At 39.7% G+C, this 24,707-nt stretch overlaps 3 protein-coding genes across 3 annotated transcripts; 2 read left to right on the top strand and 1 right to left on the bottom strand.

Moving 5' to 3' along the window:
• The first annotated feature begins 309 nt into the window (after positions 1-309).
• Positions 310-6,105, top strand: CIMIP5 (ciliary microtubule inner protein 5). Its single transcript, XM_072410364.1, has 3 exons — positions 310-1,361; positions 2,833-2,872; positions 5,211-6,105. Exons 1-3 carry the CDS (start codon positions 1,132-1,134, stop codon positions 5,400-5,402), a joined length of 462 nt encoding a protein of 153 aa, XP_072266465.1. The 5' UTR covers positions 310-1,131; the 3' UTR covers positions 5,403-6,105.
• Positions 6,106-7,106: 1,001 nt separating this feature from the next.
• KRTCAP3 (keratinocyte associated protein 3) lies at positions 7,107-13,216 on the bottom strand. Its single transcript, XM_072407531.1, has 6 exons — positions 13,066-13,216; positions 9,834-10,037; positions 8,535-8,779; positions 8,055-8,189; positions 7,427-7,523; positions 7,107-7,285 (listed from the first exon to the last, which is right to left on the bottom strand). Exons 1-5 carry the CDS (start codon positions 13,097-13,099, stop codon positions 7,440-7,442), a joined length of 702 nt encoding a protein of 233 aa, XP_072263632.1. The 5' UTR covers positions 13,100-13,216; the 3' UTR covers positions 7,107-7,285; positions 7,427-7,439.
• A 112-nt stretch (positions 13,217-13,328) lies between these two features.
• On the top strand, positions 13,329-24,014 carry SLC66A3 (solute carrier family 66 member 3). Its single transcript, XM_072407530.1, has 7 exons — positions 13,329-13,524; positions 14,803-14,885; positions 16,372-16,441; positions 18,711-18,768; positions 19,579-19,699; positions 20,298-20,339; positions 21,435-24,014. The coding sequence occupies exons 1-7, from the start codon at positions 13,376-13,378 to the stop codon at positions 21,539-21,541; spliced, it is 630 nt and encodes a 209-aa protein (XP_072263631.1). The 5' UTR covers positions 13,329-13,375; the 3' UTR covers positions 21,542-24,014.
• Positions 24,015-24,707: the final 693 nt, after the last annotated feature.

Genomic DNA, 24,707 nt, shown 5'->3' with positions numbered 1-24,707 from the left:
TACTCCCAGGACCTAAACAGAGTGTTTCTCTATATAACTTATCTTTAAGGCCACACCCCAAGTTAAAGTCATACCGGTAGCAAAAATAAAAAATCCAAAATTGGGACTTTAAAGGCCAATTTCATTCAAACTTCTGATATAAAATTCATAAAAACTTTTATTTAGGTACATAATAACAATAGTGATAACTAAACAAAAGCATACACCACATTGGTAAGTATCTCCTATACGGACAGCAACTATGATTTTCACACTATCGGCGCGTTTCGTGGAAACTGTGTCCACTTCTTCAGGACAGGTAAGGAGATCTGTGGTTTTAACACATGATCATAATGCAAGTATTTACAGGTGTATCAATTTCCATTGCAAAAAAATGTTGCAAAATAATAAATAACTCACATAATTTTGAGACGCTTATGGTTGTCCATACATCTCTTTCAACCAGTATGGTAAGATAATAAACACAGAGGAGCAACAGAGACAAGAACCACTTGAAAGCACTTCTTTATGTATTTGTGATTCATTTGGCTCTATCAAAATTCATCCCAAATATATAAAGATTAAAGTCCCAATTTTTGATTTTCTATTTTGGGATTTAGAAGAGGTGTCAGCAGCAGCAATGAAATCCTAAACTTGGAAACAGCGCTGGCAAGGGACCTGGTTGGCAGATATAAGTGCGTATATCATGCAATACAAGGTAAGATTAAAAAAAGAGCCCATCCTGCAAGTTTTTTTTTATTGCTGTACCCGATGATAGCTGTACAGTATACAGTATAATACACTTGTGTTGATATTTACTCTTCCGTTCCTTCTGTTCCCTGTGATCTCCATAGCAGTTCCCTGTGAAGTAATGCATGCAAGTCTTGGCTGCTTAGTTCCTTTGTTCTGCTAAGTATTCATGATCCCTGCCATAGATCTGGTTACCCGTGGCTACAATAAACACTCCGGGAATGTGTATACATCTCTGTGCTATTTACTTCCACAACACAGCAAAAGCACAGCTCACTTCCTTCATGTACTGAGCACGAAAGGTGACACGCACAAATTAATTCATCCTAAGCCATCACTACATTACACAACATTTCATCATTCACACATTGTCGCCTTGTGTTGTGTAAGAAGGCGCTGGAAATGGGCAGCAGACAGATTCCAATAAAGAGGGCCACTTCAGCCGGGTATAGGATCCCAGACAGGACTACAACAAAACTGACTTCAACCTCCTCCGTGTCACTGGGCCACGCTGGGACCAATCATTCCCCCGTTCTGTCCAACAAGGAAAAACAGGCGTGGGGGGATGCAGTCAGGAAGGATCATGTATGGAGAGAGTTTGTGGAAGCGGAAAGGAGAGGTGAAAAAAAATGGTAAGTCGATGAGAGTTTTTGTTGATGCATTTCTATAACTTGCAATTTATTCTCTAATGCTCCAATGTGTGATCTCTACTACATGGTACATTACTCCATAGGCATCTGTTGGTTCCAGCGTAGAAACCAATCCCTACCACAGATTAAAGTATAAAAGCAAAACTTTTTGAAGGGATAAAATCACGGTCAGGCTTTTAAAGCAAAATCTTAGCAGACATGGATCTTTAAAAATCCCTTTTCTGTGGTTCTACTCCGACACTATGCTTTGGGGGTCCAAAGGTCCCCTTTATCAAGGCAACAGAAGTTTTTAGTTCCGTCTTGGTCCCCATTTTGGAAATTCCCTGTCTCTGTCTTGATCACCATTATTGCCAAAAATAAAAAGGAGAGAGGAGAGATCCAAAACTGTTTACCAACAGGAATCTTCCAATGGGAACGCTTGTTTCCATCAAAAGAAAAGGAATCTTTTACATTAGAAAGACATTCTTATGTTGAATTTTCAGGAGAAATATCCCTGTTTAGACAAAGATGGCAAAATCATTTTGGAACTTTTCTAATCTATCCAAAACTAAAAGTCCAAAATACTTTGATCACTGATTATTTTAGTAGTTGATTGTCCGCTGGCTCCTAGCCAACAACTTTTCAGAGCTCTTTGTATAGAACAGGTGTAGTATTCTGTCTAGGTTTCAGAATTCTGTATATGCATATATGTTAAAATTTTTAATATATTAGGTGATATTAGAAAAGTTATATTAGAAAGTTATCTATCCATTACTCCCTACCCATGATTAGGAAATGTAAATGGCACATCCTAGTACGTTGACTTATCATTGTGTTCCCCACTCTGATATTGATGGCAGTGCAATACAATCTACCAGATATATTTTTGGCTTGGACCCAACTTCCATTGTTGTCTATGGGACTTGAAGCCAAGAGCAGACCTTACTCAAAGGATTAGAGCGGAAGGCTGCAGTAAGTAGATATTTTTGCATGGCTCATCCCGGATACAGAGTGGCTGGGGCATTGGTATTTTTATTACAATCAACTAGCTGCTTGAACTAAAACTTTTATTCTTGGTAGTTGTAAGTGAATATTGGGCATGTTGAACTTAAATTTAAAAAATATATATATTCAGCAACCTAGCTTAAGCAAAGGTTTCCTATATTTGTATATACTACAGAACAACATTTGTTTCAGTGTTTTATTTGTCTGTAACCCTAAACAGGAAGTTTTCCTCCCGTGTATTGTGTGTCAATGTCTAGTCACATTCACTCTGCATGGTTCCATTGTTTTCCCTGAATTCTCTATATGTGTAATGGGTGTGCGGGAGGGGGTTACTAATGAAAAGCATATCTGTCTATCTAGCAGTTTGTTTGGGGTTATTATGCTCTGTATAATGATGGTCAGTGCCGCTACCAGTGTGAAGTAAAAAAACAAATGAAAAATATAAGGGTTTTTCTTTTGTTTCTTGTAGGCATGAAAATTGGAGCTTCCTAAAGGAGTATGATGCACTGGTAAGGTTTTATTTTATTGGTTAAAGAAAATCTGAACTGGAAAAAGAAAACAAAAACTTTTATAATGGACATCCTGCTGTTTTCCAGGCTGTGTCTGATGCCAGTACTAGCTGATTGTCTGTTCTAGAACAAGAATGCAGCAAGTGAAAGCCCTGCAGACTTGTTTTGTGAATGACAGCCATTGGATTAGTATGACAGACTAACATAAAACCTGATTTATCAAAGCTCTCCATGGCTGGAAAGAATACACTTTCGATGGTGAAACTGGGTTATCCAGCAAACCTGGAATGGATTTCTGCTATTTGCTAGCAAATGTTTTGAATACTGAACTAGATCCATTCCAGGTTTGCTGGATCACCCAGCTTCACTGATGAAGGTGTATTTTCTCCTGCCTTGGAGAGCTTAAATAAAGCAAGCCCAAAGTATCAGGTCAAGGTTAGGATCAGTATCAGTAAAGGTCAACAATATCAGCACACATCCTTGTGTCCCTGAGGGTGAAAAGAGACTGGCCTATGCAGTGTGACAGTGTATCTGCAAGGGACACTTCCTAACCCAGAGGCTGTATAGTTACCTTACCTGTTATTCCCACCATGTCTTCAATCTAAAGAAGCTGAGACTTGTTGGCTGCACCTTTGTTCTAGGTTAGGCATTTGGAAAGTACTGGAGTTGAGACATTAGAGTACTAGATGTGGTTTGTCATGGAATTCTAGAGATTCATAGTAATATTTTGTCCCAATCAATTGGTTTAGGTACCAAAAGCCTATTTAGCCCAAAATTGGACTATTATGAAAAAACAGGAAAGGAAGCAAAGGAAGCCTTTTTAGGCACCGAAATAATTATTGTAAATAAAATGAATGTCATTTTTATTTGAATACAAAATCATTAAAAACTAAAACAATAATCAATATTCAAACAATAAGGTTTACTTTTCTACTCTAATTTTTCGTAGAGGAAGTTACAAACTTGCATATATTTCAAGCAAAGCAGGATGGGTCTAAACCCAACGCGTTTCGCCCAGAAGGGCTTCCTCAGGGGATATATAGACCCTGAAATTGCAGTAATAACATAGTTACAATCCGATTATAATACATATGTCATATACAGAGTAATAGTATGCGAGATATAATACATATGTCATATACAGAGTAATAGTATGCGAGATATAGCAATTCTTGCAACATTTAGACCCATAGCATATTTCATTAAAAAGGGGGGTTATAAACTTTCTCTTGTGTAGTACTGAGATTACGCCAAGTAGTAGAAGATTGTCATTTGATTGGAATAGCAACCACTGGAACCGTTTGAATGCTCTGAGGAGGGAAGGGGTAATGTAAGGAACCTATTGCTTCCTTTCCTGTTTTTTCAAAGTACTGGAGTTTTCAGATTAACATGGCAGCAAAGGAAGACACATAAAAGCTAGGTTTAGAACTTTGTTACCCCCCTTCACCCGCAGCTACTCATAGGGACTAAATGAGGGGCAGTAGTATAAGGTTCAGTACCACCTGCTGCTGTCCTATGGGAAATATTTAAATGTTGGTTCATTAAAATACAGTACAGTTGGGGCAACCATAAGGAGAATCTGACATGTGTACAGAGGTCCCTCGATATCATTCATGGATCCGTCAGGACAGATCCATGAATAGCCATTGGGCAGGACCCAACATGAGTCAAGGGAGGAGAGCACAGCAGGGTTTAACGCTTGCTTGACCTCTCCCTCCCCTCTGCATAGAACAGAATGGATGCCAAGTGTAAAGTGCTTGTTCATTTATCTTTCACTGGAAATGATCATGAAAGATTCTTATGAGTGACAAAAATAGTTCAGTATGTGTATATGCACCCTAAAAGTAACAGGATCAGGAGGATCTCCTAGTGTCCGGGACATCCAATAAGCAAGCTGATGAGTTGGAGTTTCTGGAGAAATTATATCCATGCCCAGTATTGTTTAACCTAAAGCCTAAGGCTACATACACACGTCAGATGATTCTTGTCCGATAATCACTTCGGGGCTGATATTGGACGAGAATCTGGTGTGTGTGTACAGCGCTTGGCGTTCATGGATCCGTCCATGAACGATGAACAATCATAATGAGAGGGAGAAGAGTGTAGCGGGTGCCAATCTGTAGTTTTCCCCCTCCATAGAGCAGAACAGCTATGTACGTACAGCACTCGTTCATGAATCGTTCATTCTTTTGTTGTTGGAAATGATCATAAAAGATCCTCTCCAATGACAATTATTGCACGTGTGTATGTAGCTTAGACCTTAATTTTGTTTTTGAGAACTTTACGCTTTTTGGTTTTGCCCTCAACTAAAGCCTGTTTTGTTCTCTAATCTGTTTAGGGCAATAAAAAGGAAATAGAAAAGCTACCAGAACAAGTACCAGTTTTCTCTGACCAAATACCCAACACCACCAATCAGAATATTGGCAGCAGGATAAACACAGACTTGGGCAAGAATCTGGTACACATGGATTTTGTCCTGACCAGTGGGAATCAGAAGAAGAGGCTGGGAACCGAACTATTGCCATGTTAATCACAGCGGATTGGCTCCTTATTGATATGACATTGCAGTGGATGATAAATCAAGTCATAGATTTTTTTTACATACCTCAGCAGGTGACCATTTTCTTCACATGGTTTTAGTGGACTAAGGAACTATATAATGTTTTACCATTGTAAGGAAGATAGGACCAATCACCTTCAAGGTGATCTGTAGAAACCCAGGACATAGTCCATAACAAAGAAAGAGTTCAGGGTACTAATTCATGGATTGCCAAAGTGGAATAGATTAATCAGCACATAAATGGTCTATTGTATATTGGTATATTACTAGATACTCAATATTGTGGATATCTGAACCTTCCTCTAAAAACAGAGCATCACAGTCTTACAATTGGCTTTCTTTACAAACCACATTCTGAGCAAAAAGCTCATTACCTGCCACCATGATGTAAAGAATCGTGCAGGGAAGCAGTGGTCTCATTGCAGAGATCTGACCACCTACTGAGTCTTACCTTTAGCTCTGCAATCAGCAAAGGTCATGCTTCCCACCAGTGGCCGATATCAGATCTCTGTAGGGAGATCACGGATTCCATAAAGAACAAGGGTTGTACGCTTCAGCTTTATTTATGGAACGACAGTTTGTTCTAGGAAAATAAACTGTACAACTTTACACATTTCGATGCATCTGGAAATGTTCTTATTTAATTTAAATTAAAAGGTTAATTGGCTTTAAATGTCAGAAAAAAAAAAACAAGAATTAACACAGCTCTAATTAATAATGCTTAATTTTGTATGCAAATAGTGTAAGTGTCTGAATTTGACTTGGTATAATTTTTCATCACCGGACCACATCCATTCCAGGTTTTTCTGGATCACCCATCTTTATCTATAAAAGTGTATCCCCTCCAGTCTTGGTGGGCTTTAATAAATCAGGCTCATTGTCTTCAGTGTGTATTTGTACGTTTTGACAGGCAGGCACATTTTTTTATGAAATTTTTCGATATAGGTTTGTAATACAAAGGCAAATCTGACACCCTATGAACTAGTATGCGTAGAAGAAGGAGTCTTACGGTTTTGACTGCAGTGGTAGTGGTGTTGGTGGGGGTACAGGGGGTATGCGTCTGGCTGTAGGAGGTAAAGCCCTGCCATCCCACAGAACAGCAGTCCTTCTCCCGAGCCTGACAATGCCATTATGGGAGCAGATGCTCAAGCACAATTCAATAATACAAGACAACGTGGTATTTAAATAAGTTTGGTTTATGCACCTCACTTTGAACTGAAATAGCTACCAAATACAATTGCAGATATTATTTACACTAGGTGCAGATGGTCATTTTTTTGTAAACTTGAGAAATTTCAAACACATGGGAAGGAGTATTTATATGTGAAAAAAATACAGACAACTGGTGAGCTGCACATTTGTTGGGCCAATTCCAGTTCATCAAGGGCTTGCTCCAGGTATTGAATCAGTGGGTTGACACTTCCAAGTTCCTTGTGTGCCTCCGATATCAGGGCTGACCTGGCTGCAGGCACCAGAATGAGCTTGTCCATGCACTTCTGTACAACTCCACTCATATGTGCAAAGAGCATGCTAGGAGATCCCACACAATGCACTTATTGCATATCTGGAAAGTCACTTAAAAAAAAAAAAAATCTATACAATTACTTTAAAAAATCAATCAAAAAATCTAACTTGAAAAGCAATATAAATAACAGGAAACATTATCTGTGTTTATTTATTATAAAATATATTTAATAAAATATGACAAAAAAAACAAATATGAGCAGCTCCTGCAGGTCACAGGTAACGGTAGTGTTTCAATTGAAAGGCTCAGTGTATAGAAGAAAGTGACCGTTCAGGTTTTCACATCCTGGCTTTCCAAACAAGCGACACATCCCTCGATCATTAATAATCTGTAGGGGAAAAAAAAAAGTTAAGAGGTGTATTTGTACCCATAATGCTATCCCAGACACAATAGAGTGGTGTAAGATGCTGTTGTATTTCTTCAAGGCGTCCCGTTATTCCTCCAATTGAGATTTGGCCAGGTCACTTACCCGCTAACAGATCTCAGGCTTGTGCCTCCATCAGCTGGTGGGTTTCTGGTCTCGACACATCCTCCAGCCTTTCCTTCTCAGCCTCCTCTTCCTGCAGCTGGAATACAATGGAACAGATTCAATTAGAACTGCAATATATTAAAAATACCAATTGCTCTATTAATGGCCACTTATTTCTAAATTTGCCCTTTAGAAGTCCCTGTACAAAAAATGTTGTAGTTCCAGCACTAAAATGTATTACAATCTTTGTATTTTGATGGATGAACTTTTGTTTAGGTTGAGCAGTTGGAAATGCTCCTGCAGCCTATAAAACAATTGCTTTATGATGACAGAGACATGATGAGACAATGTATTTTATTGTATGCATCTCTTTGATTGTAAGCGCTTCGGGGCAGGGTCTACCCCTCCTCATGTGTCACTGTCTGTATCTGTCAATTGCAACCCGTATTTGATGTACAGTGATGCGCAATATGTTGGTGCCATTTAAATACAGTATTATAATATTGTATGTGATTTAAGGGCCCCTTCCCAAAAAAAAAAAAAAAAATAGCAATGTGCAATCTTGAAAATAAGTTCATCAACAGCAGCTTCCACATTCACTCAGCAGCGGGGTTTATTTTGCACGCACCTTTTCTCGGATGTAAGTCTCTCCACATGGGCCAATGCCCCTCAATATGAATGCCACAACACAACAGCGGATAGAGAGTGCAGCCTCCACTGCAGACAGGAACATGGAGGGGAACCAGAGAGCCAGGGTTGTGTCCTGCACAGAACAGAAAATAGGAGACATCAGGGACAAGACATCAATGGGTCCTGACTACCTAAGAAGACTGAAGAGAATGGTTTATTCTTGTAGGTAACTAGGCACATGTGTAGGTAGGTTAGCTGCTGATGGCATTTTCTTTCCTCTACAATTTTTGCAATTCAGAAGCACAGACCAACAAAATTAGAACAATCAAGTACAGGTAAAATGGATTTACAGTTGTAACATAAAATAAAAACATTACTGCTATATAGTTCTATATATGTCAACTGTGCATTTATTCATTTGCCTGGAGAATTTATATATTTTATATCACAAACTTCATAAACTCTGCCCAAAACTCACATAGATCCGCGTAGTGTCGAAGGGGCATTCGTTACTCATGATGACGGAGCGGGTGTCTGATGGAAGGACGGTGGCATTACATCCAGATATGAGGTTCTTTCCTCCATTGGCAATTGTGAGTGAGATTGATAAAATCAGACCCACGAAACAGGCGGCCGAGAGCAGAGCGTTCAATAGGGAGAGTACCAGAAGGGTCCAGTGCTGCATGGACACAAGAAATGTGTTAAGGTATTGAGGAAGTCTTACTACTGAAAGGTACGAGGTACCAGAACAGAGGAAAGATGGAGGGTTATGCAGAACAGGCTACCTTAGACAGACTTAACAGAGACGACTTGCAAATATACACTGCTTGGTCAAAAACAAATCCTCAAGCCTGGGGGGTGGCGTTATGACCGAAGGTTGCTTCAGTAGTGGAGGTCTAGGTTCAACAATGTTACGTGCCCAAAAATGTGGTTGGCCATGTACCTGAATATAGTGAATGACTATGCTTTACAATCAATTGATTTTTTTCTACCCTGATGGCATAATAATTGAAGATTCCAGGATTCATTGTGCTCAAATTGTGAAAGAGTGGTTAAGGGAGAAAAAGATATACTTTCCACCAAAATCCAAACCTTAATCCCATAAAGAATCTTTGGAATTTGCTATAAAAGGCTTTGAGGTCCGGCTCTCCTATCAAGAGATATTTCCAATAATGTAGTGCGACTCTAGATAGTATTTAATATTGTGACATTGCATAGGGTTATTGAAACAATACTATTGGTAAACATGAGCCATAATTAAAAGGAAAGGTGATCCAAGGAAATATTACAGCGGCCAGACTGTGTAGTATAAACCCCCCTAGCAGTAATCCCGAGTGTGGATTTTACCTTCAAATAGCGGTAATCCCAAGTCACACTCGGGGTAGCTTTAACCTTAAAAAAAACCCACTTACCTTGCTCCATTGTCGCCCCCCCCCGTAGTCCTGCTGGTCCCCGCAGGTCTTGGGGACACGTCCTGCTCCTCCGATCTCTTTAGCCGCGCAATGCAGAGACAATCTTCCTGGGGTGGAGGCGGGTGGATCGGCAGGAAATTCAAATAATTTTATATTAGAGTCAATACAAAATAGCTGTATTGAGTCCAATACAAAGAAATTTTCATAATATTATATATATATATATATTTTTAGTGGTTGGAGTAGATTACAATGACTACAGACTAAAACTGGAAATATTAAATAACGTTAAATTACAAAATGACTTTTTTTTTTTTTAGTTAACCCTCAATGCAATGTACTGCACAGATATGAATTTTAAATACCAACCCCATCCATACTCACCAACAGTCCTGACACCACAGAGATGATATTGGCGGTGCAATATTCCGGGCTCACCCTCTTTTCAGGATTGGCCACATGTCTTAGGATAGTCCCGTGTACAATGGCCCCCAAGATGAAATTGACGTGACCCACAAATATCAACGCAAGCCCAGCTCTCATCAGCTTTCGGGGCCCCTTCTCCAGGCCTAAAGAGCAAAACAAATTTGAGTTGTATATTAATAATACACAGTATTACACAGTATTATTGTATAGTATGTTGGCACTATATACTGTAATACTGTGTATATACACAGTATTACAGTATATAGTGCCAACATATTATGCAGCACTGTACAAAGTTCATAGTCATGTCACTAGCTGTCCCTACCATAGTCATATGTCATTAATACAGTCTAGTTTTGGTGGGGAACAACTTAACCTAACTGCATGTTTTTGGAATGTAGAGGAAAGCAGAGTGCCTGGAGGAAACCCTTGCAAACTCCATGCAGATAGTGTCCTGGCCGAGATTTGAACCTGAGACCTAGCGCTGCAAAGGCCAGAGTGCTAACCACTGAGCCACCGTGCAGCACAACCAATACATATAACATAACGTATAAGTACCGTATGTGGTCAGACCTTTATTGTGGATCTCCGCCATCTCTTTCAGACGATCGTCTTAGTGCTAACTGGTGTAAAAACTGGCGGGCTAAGGCACTCATTTTTTAAAAGACATCCCCCACCTTGGGACACCCAGGGTCTATATATGAAACAAAGCAACACAAAGACACAATTGTGTGTAAAGAGAATCAATGGACAAGGGGGAGGAAAGGAGTAGTTGCAGGAACAGCACAAAGAAGCAGCCACCCCGGGAGATGATCATTCAGTTTCGGGTGAAAATCTATTATCTGTATAGGAGTCCCATGTTATTGTTTAAGTATCCCCCATCACTTAATGACCGACCACCAGCATTACATATTTTAGCTCCTGCACCTCCTGCTCTCCCCCCCTCCCCACAAAACCTAAAACAAAATCACCTACAGTGCTTTAGATTGATAATTATCAGACATGAGCCGTGTATTTACATGAAGGTGTCACCCATTGAACACAATGCAGGCTGGGTGTGGAAGCCGTGATCTCTCCTCTGGTATACATGACTAAGTTTTATTTGAGTAACCAGGAGAAAATATAAAACTTCACCCATAAAAGCCGCACCGAGCAGCAGATAACAACACACCTTCCTGTATAGAGTACAAAGACTAGATCTGTTCCTGGCACCACACACTAGTATCTGCTACAAATGTCTGCTATCACTTTATTATTATTAGAATTATTGGTGACACCAGTGATCACATTGGCTATCTGTAAGGAGGACATTACTCCCACTGACCACCATGCTAATATAGCAATTATAGAAGGGGTTCTCCCGTGTTAAGACTACTGATCATTTCTTATAAATAGGGGGATAAAGAGAGACGAATACAGGAGAAGCATGCAAGGAGACACTTTTGGAAGGACAATTATGAGCTCAGAATAAAATAATCAATTTATTGGTCCAGGAAAAGCCTCCAATACCAGGGACTGGCTGACCTCCAATGCCCGGGGACCGGGCCAATCCATGGGGATGTATGGCAGCTATACCATGAGGAATCACATACAGCTTTATGCCAACATTCCGTATACTTATACACTATACCACATCTGCCAGCCATCACTAGATTGTAAGCTCTTCGGGGCAGGGTACTCTCCTCCTGTATCACTGTCTGTATTAGTCTGTCATTTGCAATCCCTATATAACCCGTGCTTGATATGTTAGTGCTATATATATACTGCTTATTAATAATAATAATCCCTGGAGTTCCCAGGGACAAGCCTAGTTATTGTACCTCTACAAAAATAAATCCTTCCTTTTTGTTGTGGCAAACATTTATTCTGCTGAAAATATAAATCATGTGATACTAACATAATAAAGCTATGTTCCAGCCGTCTCTCCTCGATTGAAATTGTTTACTTCGATTTCACAGCACACTGCATGCTTCTCGTCGTGTGCATTAGAAGCTGCATCAAGTCAGACAGAGTTTGTTTTATACCCTGGCTGAGGGATGTCCATCTAGCCCTTCGCAGGCTTACCATCACCGGTCTTCACCATGGAGGACCAGCATGACATTAACACAGCATCACTTGTTAAAGACTAAACTTCGGACAGAAAGGCCCACAAACAAACAGAAACTGAAAGCCGCTGCAGTAAAGACCTGGCAGAGCATTAAAAAGGAGTAAACCCAGCATCTGGTGATGTCCATGAGTTCAACACTACGGGCTGTCATTGCCAGCAAAGGGTTCTCAACCAAGTATTAGAAATGAACATTTTATTTTCAGATTTTAAATTTGTCCAATTACTTTTGAGCCCCTGAAATGATTTCCTCTTGGTTCCTGTAGCAGTGACAACTCAATCTTTGATCTTCCCTTACTTTCAATCCCCAGAACAAATAATGAGAATTCCCTGCAGCAATAAAACATGATGGGGGTTCCAAGCCTTTTCTACCTTATTAAAAAAAATTGGTTTTAGGAAAACAAGAATCATAAAGAATAGTAATGAGGGGTCTGTATGAGCTCGGTAGTCCTCAATGACAGTATAGGGATAACTGGGCTGATAGTTAAAAAAAAAATAAATGCACAGATGTCCTTATAGAAGACCAATCACTATATTTACATTACAGGACTAACAACTTGCTGATCATGATCACATGACCCGTGCCTGGGCACTGATCACATGACTCATGTCTGGGCACTGATCACATGACTCATGTCTGGGCACTGATCACATAGCAAATACAAGTGCTGCAGAAAATTCAACTTTTGTATGTACACAGCATGCAAACTGCACTGATCTGCAAACGGTTGAATCAGATTACGCAGCTGCATTGTTTGATTGCTTTTTGCATTTTTTTTAAAAGCATCTCTAACCCATGCCATGGCACAGGTCACATGACCCAGCATCTCATACAAAAGTTTTCAGAACATGCAGAGATTAGGAACAATAGTACATATTATATATAATGTAAATATTTCAGGAGTTATAAAAGATTTGCAACTTTTGAAGAAGTAAAATGCAGCAACACAGAAGCCAATCAGATTGTAAGGACCACTTAGGCACTGAAATCTGATTGGCTCCCAATGCTTTCTCAGCCCCCTAAGTTTTGTGTAGTTGGATGAAGCCCCGGGGTCCCCGGTACTCACTGAATCCACACGGAACGCTCCTCCCGGCAGCCATGTTTGCTTTCAGGTCTCATCCGAGCCCCACCCCGGGAGAAATCATCTCCTTGGCACCGCCCACTGACGTCACCGCATCCTTGCGCTCAGGACTCACCTGAGAACGTCATGTTTCCAAGTTCTGGAAGACACGCCCATTGTGTTTACAGCCCCGCCCCTCGCTGTGTTCTGTCCATGCTGTAGGGGAGGAGTTAGTACACGAGTGGGCGGGGCCTTCCAGTGTTGTCTCCTCAGGAAGAGGAAATAAGCATTGAAGTGTGCGGGAGAGATTGTCATCATGGGGCTAGACGCCGAGCTGCTGATGTTTGCTAACTGGAGCACATTACTGGTGTGCATGGTGCTGAAATTCCCCCAGATCCTGTCCATCATGAGAGCCAGGTCTGCAGAGGGGCTGAGCCAGGGCAGTGTGCTGCTGGAGGTGACGGGGTAAGACCAGCACTGCCTGGGGGAGCTGCATTCTCTGCATGGGACGCAGGGGGCGCTATACCTCTCATTTATAAATGCTGGATTGTATAACTAACCCTTTCATGACCATAGAAACCAAATCAGGGGGTTGCTAGGAACTAAGAAGACCCTGCACTGTTACCAGGGGAGACCTGAGCCAGGTGCAACTGCGGTGTTGTCCTGTATGCTCCAATACACTGTGTGCATTGTCCTGGGGTGGCGGCACGTTTCTGGAAGTACCAAGATGGCTGTGCGGTTACTTTTTTGTAGCAAGAGATGCACCACTAATGCCGGGACAACTCCTGCAAACCCATTTACCTGAGTGGTCTGTGCACCTGAGAGTGGCCGGCCCCGCGCACCTGAGAGCCCCTAGTGAAACCAGTGGGCACGTCCAATATGGATTGTGAATGGCATCAAATATGTCTCTGTACAGCTGGGTTTCCCATCCAAGAGTCCTCCAGAGATTTGTGAGGATGACATTGTTCCCACTGGTCACCACACTAATATACTGTGAGCTGTGAATATAGTAATTATAGCAGGGGTTCCCTGAAGATCTTAAAGTTATTTCAAGGGTTGCCCCATGTTATAAAGTTTGGGAAACATTGCTGTACATGAATCCAAATCAGGAACATCAGATGTCCCTATCCATTTACAGGGATAATGGTCAGAATCTATGGTGTACTCCGGGTAATAAGTTACATCATATGTATTTAGAAGAAACATTTGCAACCTTTTAGTGCCCTTAAAGCGGATCTATCAGTATCAATAAAAAAAATACCACTTACCTCTACAGGGGGAAAGCTGCTTATCCCACCGTAGTTCCTGTGCTGTCCTGTCTTTCCTCTTGTAGAAAATCTGATAAGTCGGCTAAAGCTACGTTCACACATCAAATTTTTCTCGCCCGATAATCGGCTCAGGGCCCATATCGGGCAAGAATCTGGCATGTGTACAGCCTGCGTCACTCATTGTCCGTAGATCCATCCTGGCGGATCCACAGACGATGAACGACGAGTGATCCTATTGCAAGGGAAGGGGGAGAGCGCGCAGCAGCGTGCCGCTCTGTCGCTCTCCCCCTCCCTCCTCATAGAGCAGAACGGTGCTGTATGTACAGCACTCGTTCGTGCATCATGCAGAATTGCACGTGTGTATGTGGCTTAAGAAGGAGAGCTCAGCAATGGCAGCCTCCATGTTTCCCTCATGCCAGGATACTTTTATATTAAATTGTAACATTTCTGAATATCATTGTTTCTTTTCTTCCAGATTTCTTGTATTTCTGAGATACCAGATGTACTATGACTACCCTATAGAAACCTACCTTGAATATCCAATACTTATAGCACAAGGTAAGCGAAATGGACCCCTCTGTAATCCATATACATTGTTATCCTACTTGGATATATTAAAAGAACTGACCAATCGGCTTCTACCAGACCAGATCACAATGCACGGAATTGGAGGAAATCCTAGTCATCAAGACAATGCCAACACTTAAGAACTTATGCTAAGTACACACATGCAATATTTGTCATTGGAAACGATCTTTCACAAGCTTTTGCAATGACAAAAGACTGCACGATACATTAACAAGCGCTGTACATATGGAGCGGCACCCCACTGTACCCTCTCCCCTTCACTTCCATTGCAATCATTTTTCGCTTTTCATCTGCGGATCTGCCAGGACGGTCATCTGAGTGACAATAGATGAGCTCTGTACACACCCCAGATTCTGTTCCAATATCAGACAAGAATCCTCAGACAAGTGTACGTAGCCTTAGCACTTATCTCCTGTTTCACTGGCCAACCTTTTGCTGCCATTAGAATCCCCAAAAGCATTTATTACAGAACAGATTCCCTATATGGCCTTACCCCACCAGCTTCCAATAAAGTGCAGTGATCTGGCCTCAATGACCTCAAGAGATCCAGTCATTACCTATGGAAGTTCAGGATGTGCTCCTCCTTTTGGAATTAGGTTTTGGTTCATGCACTATAAAAGGTTCCATGGGAGCTTTGGAGGACTGGCCAGTAAAAAGGGGAATGTATAAGGCAAATCATGGCACCAGATGTTTATGCAATGGTTTTATTTCTAAAGATTTTTCATGGTCTCGGATTAAAACTTTGTTGTTAAAATGAAAACGGAAACGCCCTACAAAGGAAGAAACTTCACACTTTCTTGTCCTGCCACGTGTTGTTGGACCTAATTTTTTTGGATGATAAGAGCTGATGGAAGATTCTTCACATCAAACACACTTTTAGGATTTTTGGAAACCTGTGCCCCCCTTCATCCTGTGGTTATATCTAGGACACAGTAGCAGAAAAATCCACAGAGGAAATTCTGGATCTGATTCTCACAAAGGTCGGCAAGGTTTCTTGAAAGAGTAAAGATTTCGCAATGGGTGCTGGGACATGAAGCATGATGTCCTTTCTTTTGTAGGGCGTCTTTGCATTTTAATAGGAAATATATTGTTACTTATTTTCTGAAAATAAAATTAACAAAATGCATTTATGACTTTTTTTATATCCTGAACAGAATTTACAGAAGAACACTTTACACTTTTCCCTAAGAAGAACTGATAATCCTTTCTACTTTTTTGGATATTATGAATAATGTGACTGCACCTTTATCTATTTTCTTTCAGGTTTATGTTTTGCCTATTTATATACCAGCTTTCACTGAATTTCAACTAATTTAATACTTTTGATCCTTAAAGCCAACCATGAACAGTCTGTATGAAGACTGGAACAGTTTTGTTGAATCCTGTAAAGCAACTGTATTGTCTTTTCTGTGGGATTTCATTTTCTGATTATTTTAGGAATTTATGTTTATTTCAGATGTTGTCCTTTTGTTGTTTATCTTCCACTACACCGGAAGCATACGAAATGCACTCATTTACTCTGGGATGTATCCTTTACAATATTAAGGTATTTGAACTGAGTTTATAGGAGGATTGTGTTTAATACTAAAGGGAGAGAAGTGACGGCAGTGTTGGTGATTCAGCTATTGATTCATATAATAAATGAAATACAGGGAGCTGGGAGATTTGTGGAGGAATTGCAATGCTAACTTCAAGGTAAACTCCAGTTTCATTAAATATTTTCACAATATAATATAATATTGCAAATACGAATGCTGCATTAGCCATTTTGAAATTATTTGTTATTACAAATCGCCTTTTCAGCAGCTGATATTTTCTACAACTGTCTAAAAATTCAAAGCAGTATAATAACATGGAGGTGTTGTGCATTAATGGTATACAGATCACCTCCAGAAATGTCATTTACTGCTTGTGTGATTGGTTCCCTGATTTTATCAAAAGTCTGCTATTAGATATGAGTTAAATTTGAGCTTCCCATGCATCAGAGTGAGAATAACTTTGGTGATATACTTCTTGTTCCCTCTTCTTGTGCAGTGTAGTGCTGTTTATTGCGCCTCACACAGTATACAAGGACTTCAGACACTGCATGGCGAGCAATGTCTGATGTTCCAACTTATGCAATGTGCAGCAGTGTGTTTTCCAGATGCTTTGCTGCACATATTTCTGTCTGTTTTTAGTTTAATGAGTGGGGTCAGCATTGCAATAGACAGCTAATCAAGTGGCAGTGCACTGGTGTACATTGTGGTATAACGCATGCCAATGCACTTTCTGAAAGTAGGAAGGAGGTCTAGGGGTTAACTAATAAAAAGATAAATACCAAAGTGGACAGAAAAAGATGGGGTTTGTTGGCAAATATTCAAACATGTATTTAGATGTCATACAATCTTATAACATATCCCACAATTCTTGTGTATTGCATTACAGCACATTATATTCAACATAAATTGGCTGGTCCCAGTTTAATCCATCTGGGAGGCATGTCTGATAACTATACAAAAGCAACTAGATTGTTTCCAAACATATACAACGTCTACAATCCAATACGTTTCGCCAAATGATCTTCATAGCCTACATGGTACTTGGCACCAGCACAAAACTTTGGCTATTCCAAGGATACCTTTATGATCAGGATTCCAACCCTCATGAAGACCTAGATTTCACACCTTTCAAACATTAATACAATCATGTAACACTATGTATATCCCCCAAGGAAGCCTATCGGCAAAGTGCGTTGGGAAAGGAGACATCTGTGTATAGTGTTTGGAAACAGCTTTTTCTGTCTTCTTTTATCTTTCACATATTGGGGTTGGCACCTTAACAAGCCTAAGCTAGGGAAAGGGGAGCGTACCAAACTATGCACAAAGTAAAAAAAGGATGAAGACACTTCAGCTTTCCTCAAAACAATGGGATTTTACTTGGTGGTTACAGTGGACCAGACCATCTCATACAGAAATCAGTTTGCAAGGGACACGGTGAAACTAAAGGCTATGTCACACAGGCGACTCTGCTGCTAGCAATACATCGCCAGAAGAGTCATGTGGGACAACATTGTCCTAAACTCCATAAATTAGTTCTGCAGCTTTCAGGAAAAATTATGATTCCCAGTGATTTTACTGACGCAGGTAGCAAGGGAGCGTTTCCATATAGACCAGACGGAATTGACTTTGCAATCCTGACACTGGTAACAGCTGTATGGTGTTAAGGTGCGGCCTTTTGTAATCAAGTTTTGTGCTGCATAAATGCGTTATGTTCAAATGCAGAACAACAAAAGTCGGTATTTGACCTGCTTTGTATCCTAACGGTACCTTCTGCCTCAAAATAAATGCAGCACAAGGGGGTCAGTACAACCTTAGTATGACTTCTGACAGGTGTTTGAGGATCACTAAAAAAGAAAATGAAATTTTTGTCTTCATTACTACCAATCTGCACTAATGACCCATACAGTAAAGTCATATTTAAAAACATTTTGATGTTCTGGTCCAATGCATTCTAATAATGATCACGTCCTTCACCATGACCACATTAAAGTAGCACGTTATTACTGTAAAATATTTTTTATTAAAATGAAATACAGATATAATTGAAATTATATTTTAAGTTTACAAACATTTGTGGTTCTAGTTATATATTGTACATAATGTGCTTTTATTGTAGCACAGGGATTGTGTCTTGGGGTGGTAGGGTTATCCTGGAAATATTTTAATCACTGTAGTGGCTCAGTATGTATGTTACCTGTATCTGATTGGTCAGAAAGTCTTCTTGATGATAATAGTTTTTGCTTTAACTGTACATCAGATTTCTTGCACTCTGGAATGTTTTGGTCCTCCAGAAATGGATAATAGACTTGGCACTGGTAAGTCTCATGTAAATAAGTGCAGTTACAGCAGACCCTCCATCAGTAATGTAATTACCCATAAATAGGGAACTTCTCAATTGGACTTGGGTAGCATGAACTGCCATATCTGTTCAGCAGAGGATACCTTGAAGTGTCAGTACATACCATATATTTGTCATATGGGGGCATTGAACATTTTGTAACTCCTACTTGGAGTCACAAGTCATTGCAAATGTTCAGACTGAAGGTGAGGTTGCAGTGCAGTTATAACTTCTACGCCAGTGAACCTCTTGCCTTGGGGGAGATGCTACATGTAGCCATTACCTGCAGCAGCCCAACAGTGAATGAATGGGGCTGGCATTGATCCGTTTATTACTTCTCACTGCTGTCCACGCTGGCTCCTCAATAATCAGCTCTACCATATGCGCTGCTGGCAAGGTGCAACCACTGGGAGCTGCATGGGGTTTCAGGTCAAGAACTTTTTTTCACTGTGATCATTATGACTAGTTGTCAAAAAAAAATGTCTCTTACTCATAACTGCAGGACCACAGCTAGATTTGTCAGTCATTTTTATTGTACTATGATACCCTGCTTATACATTAAATAGATCTAATTGTAAAAGATGTATGTACTTCCTATATAGTGTGTAGTGTAGTCATTGTTGCTGTGCTCAGTTGAACTGCATTTAAAAAAAATTATAGATTCTTTGTTCAACTCCTAAATTTGTTGCCATTTTGTAAGCCCACAGTTATAACACTATATGAGCCTGTCATGTGATTTGGAATATTCCATGTACTGTTAGTTGAATGATAATTTTGTGTCTTTCAGAATCTGTGTACAGTGATCAGCGCCTCAAGCAAGTTTCTCCAGCTGCAGTATTTATGGCGTACAAAGGACTCCGGACAAGCTAGTGCCCTCACATGGGCCATGGCATCCTATACCTCTGCTAGTAAGGGCTTCACTAATACGAATGGCAGAAAGTTTACAGTTAGCAGAAACTCTAAAAAGGAACAGGAGACCACCATTGTTGATCCTATTCTGAAAATGCTAGCTGTCAGTAAGGTTGAACCTCTGATTTCAGTGCGTTCTAAGCAATTGACCTGAAACAAGCATGCAGCAAACAAAGTCAGAACTGCTGAGCTGCTTGCTTGTTCTTGAACATTGAGGGTACTGGAACACGGCATAAGATGAGGCCTTATTCACATTCTTTGCTGTGCTTTAAAAAAAAAAAAAAAAAAAAAAAGCTCTTTCATTTTAATAGGCTACTACAAAGAAATTGGACATTCTTGTGCATTCCTGTACATTACCTATCACTGCAATACTGCATTAGGGGGCCTAGGCTGATAAAAATGAATTGCACGACACCTCACTTTGTGTTATTGTGCATTTTATGGTACTGTGACACATCAGTGTCATCTAAATGCTTTATATAGCAATAAGTAAAGTTTACTTGGAATGCAACTAATGAAATTTAAACTTGAATGTAGAACATTTTTAATTTACATACAATTACAAGTGTATATAACATTACTATTATCTCTTTACAGCAAGAATCTTTACAACTTTAATGACCACCGGAGACAAAGCAGGTATTGTAATGAAAAATGCAAAACCATCTTACTTAAATCCCATTGAAATTCTGTAGCTCTATGAATCAGAGCTAAATCCTACATCCTTCTCACTTTTAGCAAACCAATATGGCAGCCCCAGTGAGTGGTCACATTTCATTGTTCAGTATGGGCGAATGTGGTTTAGCTCCAGGTTAGAAGTTTGGACATAAATGTAATGCAGGTTTAAACATTTTGTTTCAGGGCTGCTCATTCAAAAAAGTGCAAGCAGATATGAAGCAGATTGGAGTGAAGTAGATAATCTTATCAGCGTTTGACTGGTTTATAAACTTTGTTCCTGTCTCTGGGTTGTCATTTTATATACCTCCTGTACATATTGTGCTCCCTGCTTACTACACCTGTTCAGTGATTGGCCTCTGTTAACCCCTTTTCAATGCAGATCTGCTCCAACTGATGATGGATTATGGTATAATTGATATATAGTAATTGTTATGGCGAAGGTTCTTTAGAACTGACTGCTTTATAAAGATAGCCACCAAAAAAAAGATGTGGGGAAATACAGCTCCAAACAAGGAAGTAACAGTCACAGCAAAAATCATTGCAGGTTTATAGTACAGAGACTGGAAACCTGGTCCAATATGTTCTTAGATGATGTTAGAGAGACTGAAACCCTAAAACATTGCACACATATATTATATAATATTTTGCTATCTAGCTTGGTTTCTTGCATAGAAAATATTGGTAGTTCCTAATCAGATATGATGGCTGCGGATTTCATTTCAGATCCGGTTGAAGTGATAATCGTCCCATGTGTACCAGACTCTGGGTTTGCCTTTTACCATAAATTTAAAAGCTCCCCAAAAAAGGAGGAATCCTACCAATGACAGATGTCCTCATTGGATTTACCACTATTTATTGTATTCTGACAGCTGTAAAATTGTTGATTCTTTTCTTTTATTGGTAACAATGGTCAGCAGAACAAATAAAGTAAATTCTAGCAATGGTTCCTGTTCTCCCCCTACATTTGTAGCTGAAGTTCTAATTTAATGCTTACACAGGCTCCTTAGCTGTCTTCTCACTGTTGTAAGTAGTAATATAAATGTTTTTTCTTTGCAGTTTTGCTGCGGTTTATCATTCTGCTGCTCCTCAATCTCTGGGTCATGGTTGTCATTGTGAAATACAGAAAGAAGGAAGAGGAGAAAGATGCAAAGAAAAAAGACTAAATCTGCCTGGCCTCATACTTTGGTGGGAAGTGACTGGCTATTCCTGTCATGTGTTATATAAATGAGGACTTTACCATGTGTAGAAATACAAACTTTTAGGAAGGAATCCTGATCTGAGGGGCTATGAAGGCTTCTGTTACCTAGCTATTAAAACAAATGTCTTCCATGTGTTAGGGCACTGACCAGGAACAAGTATGTAGAATGGAGCTCTGACTAATCTAACCTGCATACTTATTCCAGGTCAGAGACACAAAGTATTGACATAGCCAGTCAACTGCTATGCAGTGACACTCCACTTACCTCTCCCAGTGCAGGTTTCCTTTAGTAAGGCAACACACACTGCCATATATAATAGGGACAATCACTAGTGAATGCAGAGCCATATACATCATGCTGCTGTATCTATATCATATACAGAACATATACCAGGGTGATTACTGGTACCTTCATCCATGAAATCACTATAGTATACTAAGCCATGGCTTCTGGCTAGAGCAGCCTTTCTCAACCTTTTTACCCCTTAAAAATAATTCTGGTGTCTGGGAACCCCTTCTAAAATTAATCTTTGGGGTCACTAGGAAGATTAACTCATATTGGTAGTATGAATGATATAGATTCAGACCACCAATGATACAGACACCTAAAATGATCATTGGTCCGATTCTGGTTTTGCAATGTGGAGTTGAACCTGGAACTATGCAGCCAATATCACAAGGGAGGTCAATCAGCCACAGTTTAAGGAAACCCAAGCAACTCTAGTTGAGATTGGCTTTAAAAGTCCATGTTTGGAATTCCCATGCTGCTTGCAATTTTTTAAAAATTAAAACATTGGGTTAACGCTGGAAAAGGCGGGTAAATGCTTCCGTTGATTACAATAGGGGCATTGTATTGTGTTTAAAAGCAGCATAGACGTCTTCCAGCGTTTTAAAGGCAAGCTTTAAAACGCTAATAAAAGTGCAGTAGGAACGTTTTCATACGTTTTTAAAAATGTCCGTGTAGACCCAGCCCTAATGATGGAGTGGGTCAGATAAAAAGATAAGTTGTCGGCTTCAGTTTATTGTGGAAATGACATTTCAAAGAGCATAATATCCAATGGTTCAGAGTCCTGCACGGCCCCTTTCTCAAACCAATGGTCATTTAAACTGCTCTGCTGGCATGGACAGCTTGTTGCCTGCATTCTGGTTGGCATGTTCTACGTCTGACCCTGCCTGCTGTGCTTCTTTTTGTTATGGGAGGGCTGGGTGGAGTATTGTGAGCACCAGGGAGGTCTTTCTGTCCCCCAGTATTCTTTCCACATTCCTGTCTGGCCTCTCTACAGCCAGTTACCAGAATGCTACATTGCAGACATACATTCCAGACATACATTACAGACATGGAAGCCTGACACATACCATTCTGATCCTCACACTTCAATACTTTAGGTCTTTAACCAAAGAATGCACTCTGATAAAAGTCTGCAGTATCATCGGAATGGCATTAAAAAATCTTTGCCTGCTTTCTATAGCATACCTTCATGTAAATGTTGGGTACTAATATACCATAAAAGGATTTGCTGCACATAAAACATTAAAGTGAATTCCAATTTTAGTTTTGTAGAGGGAGGAGAAGGGTTCTGTAATGTGGTAGGTTTTTATATAGGGATATTTATTCCCTTGGTTCCTGTACCAAACAATATTACCACAAAGACAGGAAGTATGGTGGAGATTTCCCCTATAATTTTATGATTGTGGTTGGTATGCATGTGTATAAGAATAAAAATGGTTTTATAAGGTGTATGTGTTATCTAGTATTACGAAATGTCGGGCTAAAGGAAAGTGTAAATTTCATTGCTGGTGCTTGTAGTGCCTTACTACTGTTACCCAATACCAAATATAACACTCTTTATGTCACTAGACCTCTGCTCATCTCACACTATAAATCTGGCAGTTGTGTGACTTTAGTCAACCTGGCAGACTTTAATTTTCACTACTGGACAATAATAGAAGATGGATATATTTGAAGGGCACTGATAGTGGATGGAGACATTTATTGCGCTATAAGACACCCACAGACAAATTTATTTGCACTTTAACATTTATTTCTGCAGTTTCAGCTGTTCTTTTATTTTTGTTTGTAAGGCGTCGTCATGGAGGACATTATCATTCCCATTTCCTTTCCAGGCAGTAAATATGGTCATAAATAGGCAATCGAAATATATTTTCAGCTATCCATGAGGGGAAGAGGAAATTTATCTTTTAGGAGTTAAGGTCATGTATATTTAGGTCAAAAATGAGCACTTGAATGTTTTTTCTTTTTGCCAACTGTATCTATAAAGAATGCTGGAATTGTATTTTTTTTTTTTGGTATAGGGGGTTTGGTATATTAAAATGGACTTGTATTTCAATTTATTCATTTTTGAGATTCCAATACAAAGTTAAAGAGAATGTGTTTTACATATATGACAGAGATCCATCAATAAAAAATTTGAATCAAATGTGTGTGCATTTGTGTGGTGTAAAAATAAAGCCTATAGACATTACCCCTAGTGAAATCTAAGAGAATGAATAGCTTACGTTTGCGTTTGGTCACAGAGATAAAATAGAAATGTTGGTATTTTATTGCGCACTTTAACTCCCGACAAATACTAAGATTATATTGGATTTCTCCCATTGTTTTGAAGCGGCTATTCTGGCTACTAAAAGGATACACAAAATCAATGGCTCAACGCTTTGGGAGCAGCTCCTTCAAATTTATGGAACAGGACAGTCTCATGAAATTTAGGCAAGTTAAAGTTTGTAATTCTTGTCCTGAATTTTGCTAACTTTTATCCTTTGCTACTACAGGTGGCATTTGATGCCTTCTTGGCCACATCCTCGGATACTTTTTCAGTTTGGTGATACTAACATATGAAAGAATCAGTTCTTAACCTTAAATTTTGCAAAAAAAAAAAAAAAAAAAAAGAACTTCCATCAGTGAGAATGTGATGCAAGGATTTATGCCTATTGAAGACTGCAGTGGCAAAAGGTCCAAAATGGTTTTAAGTCTGCTAAAAAAAAAAATAAAACAGTAGTTGCAGCTGATGCCTTTTTAGGTGCTCAGAACTGGCCCGTTATCAAGCAAATACCAGTTGCTGCTGAGCATACCTGTGAATTACAATATCTACTCTTTTATTCTGAAGGGGATCTTT

Source organism: Pyxicephalus adspersus, chromosome 4, assembly GCF_032062135.1.
Source record: "Pyxicephalus adspersus chromosome 4, UCB_Pads_2.0, whole genome shotgun sequence".
In the NCBI taxonomy this organism is placed as follows: domain Eukaryota; kingdom Metazoa; phylum Chordata; class Amphibia; order Anura; family Pyxicephalidae; genus Pyxicephalus; species Pyxicephalus adspersus.
This window is presented reverse-complemented; position numbering and strand designations above follow the sequence as displayed.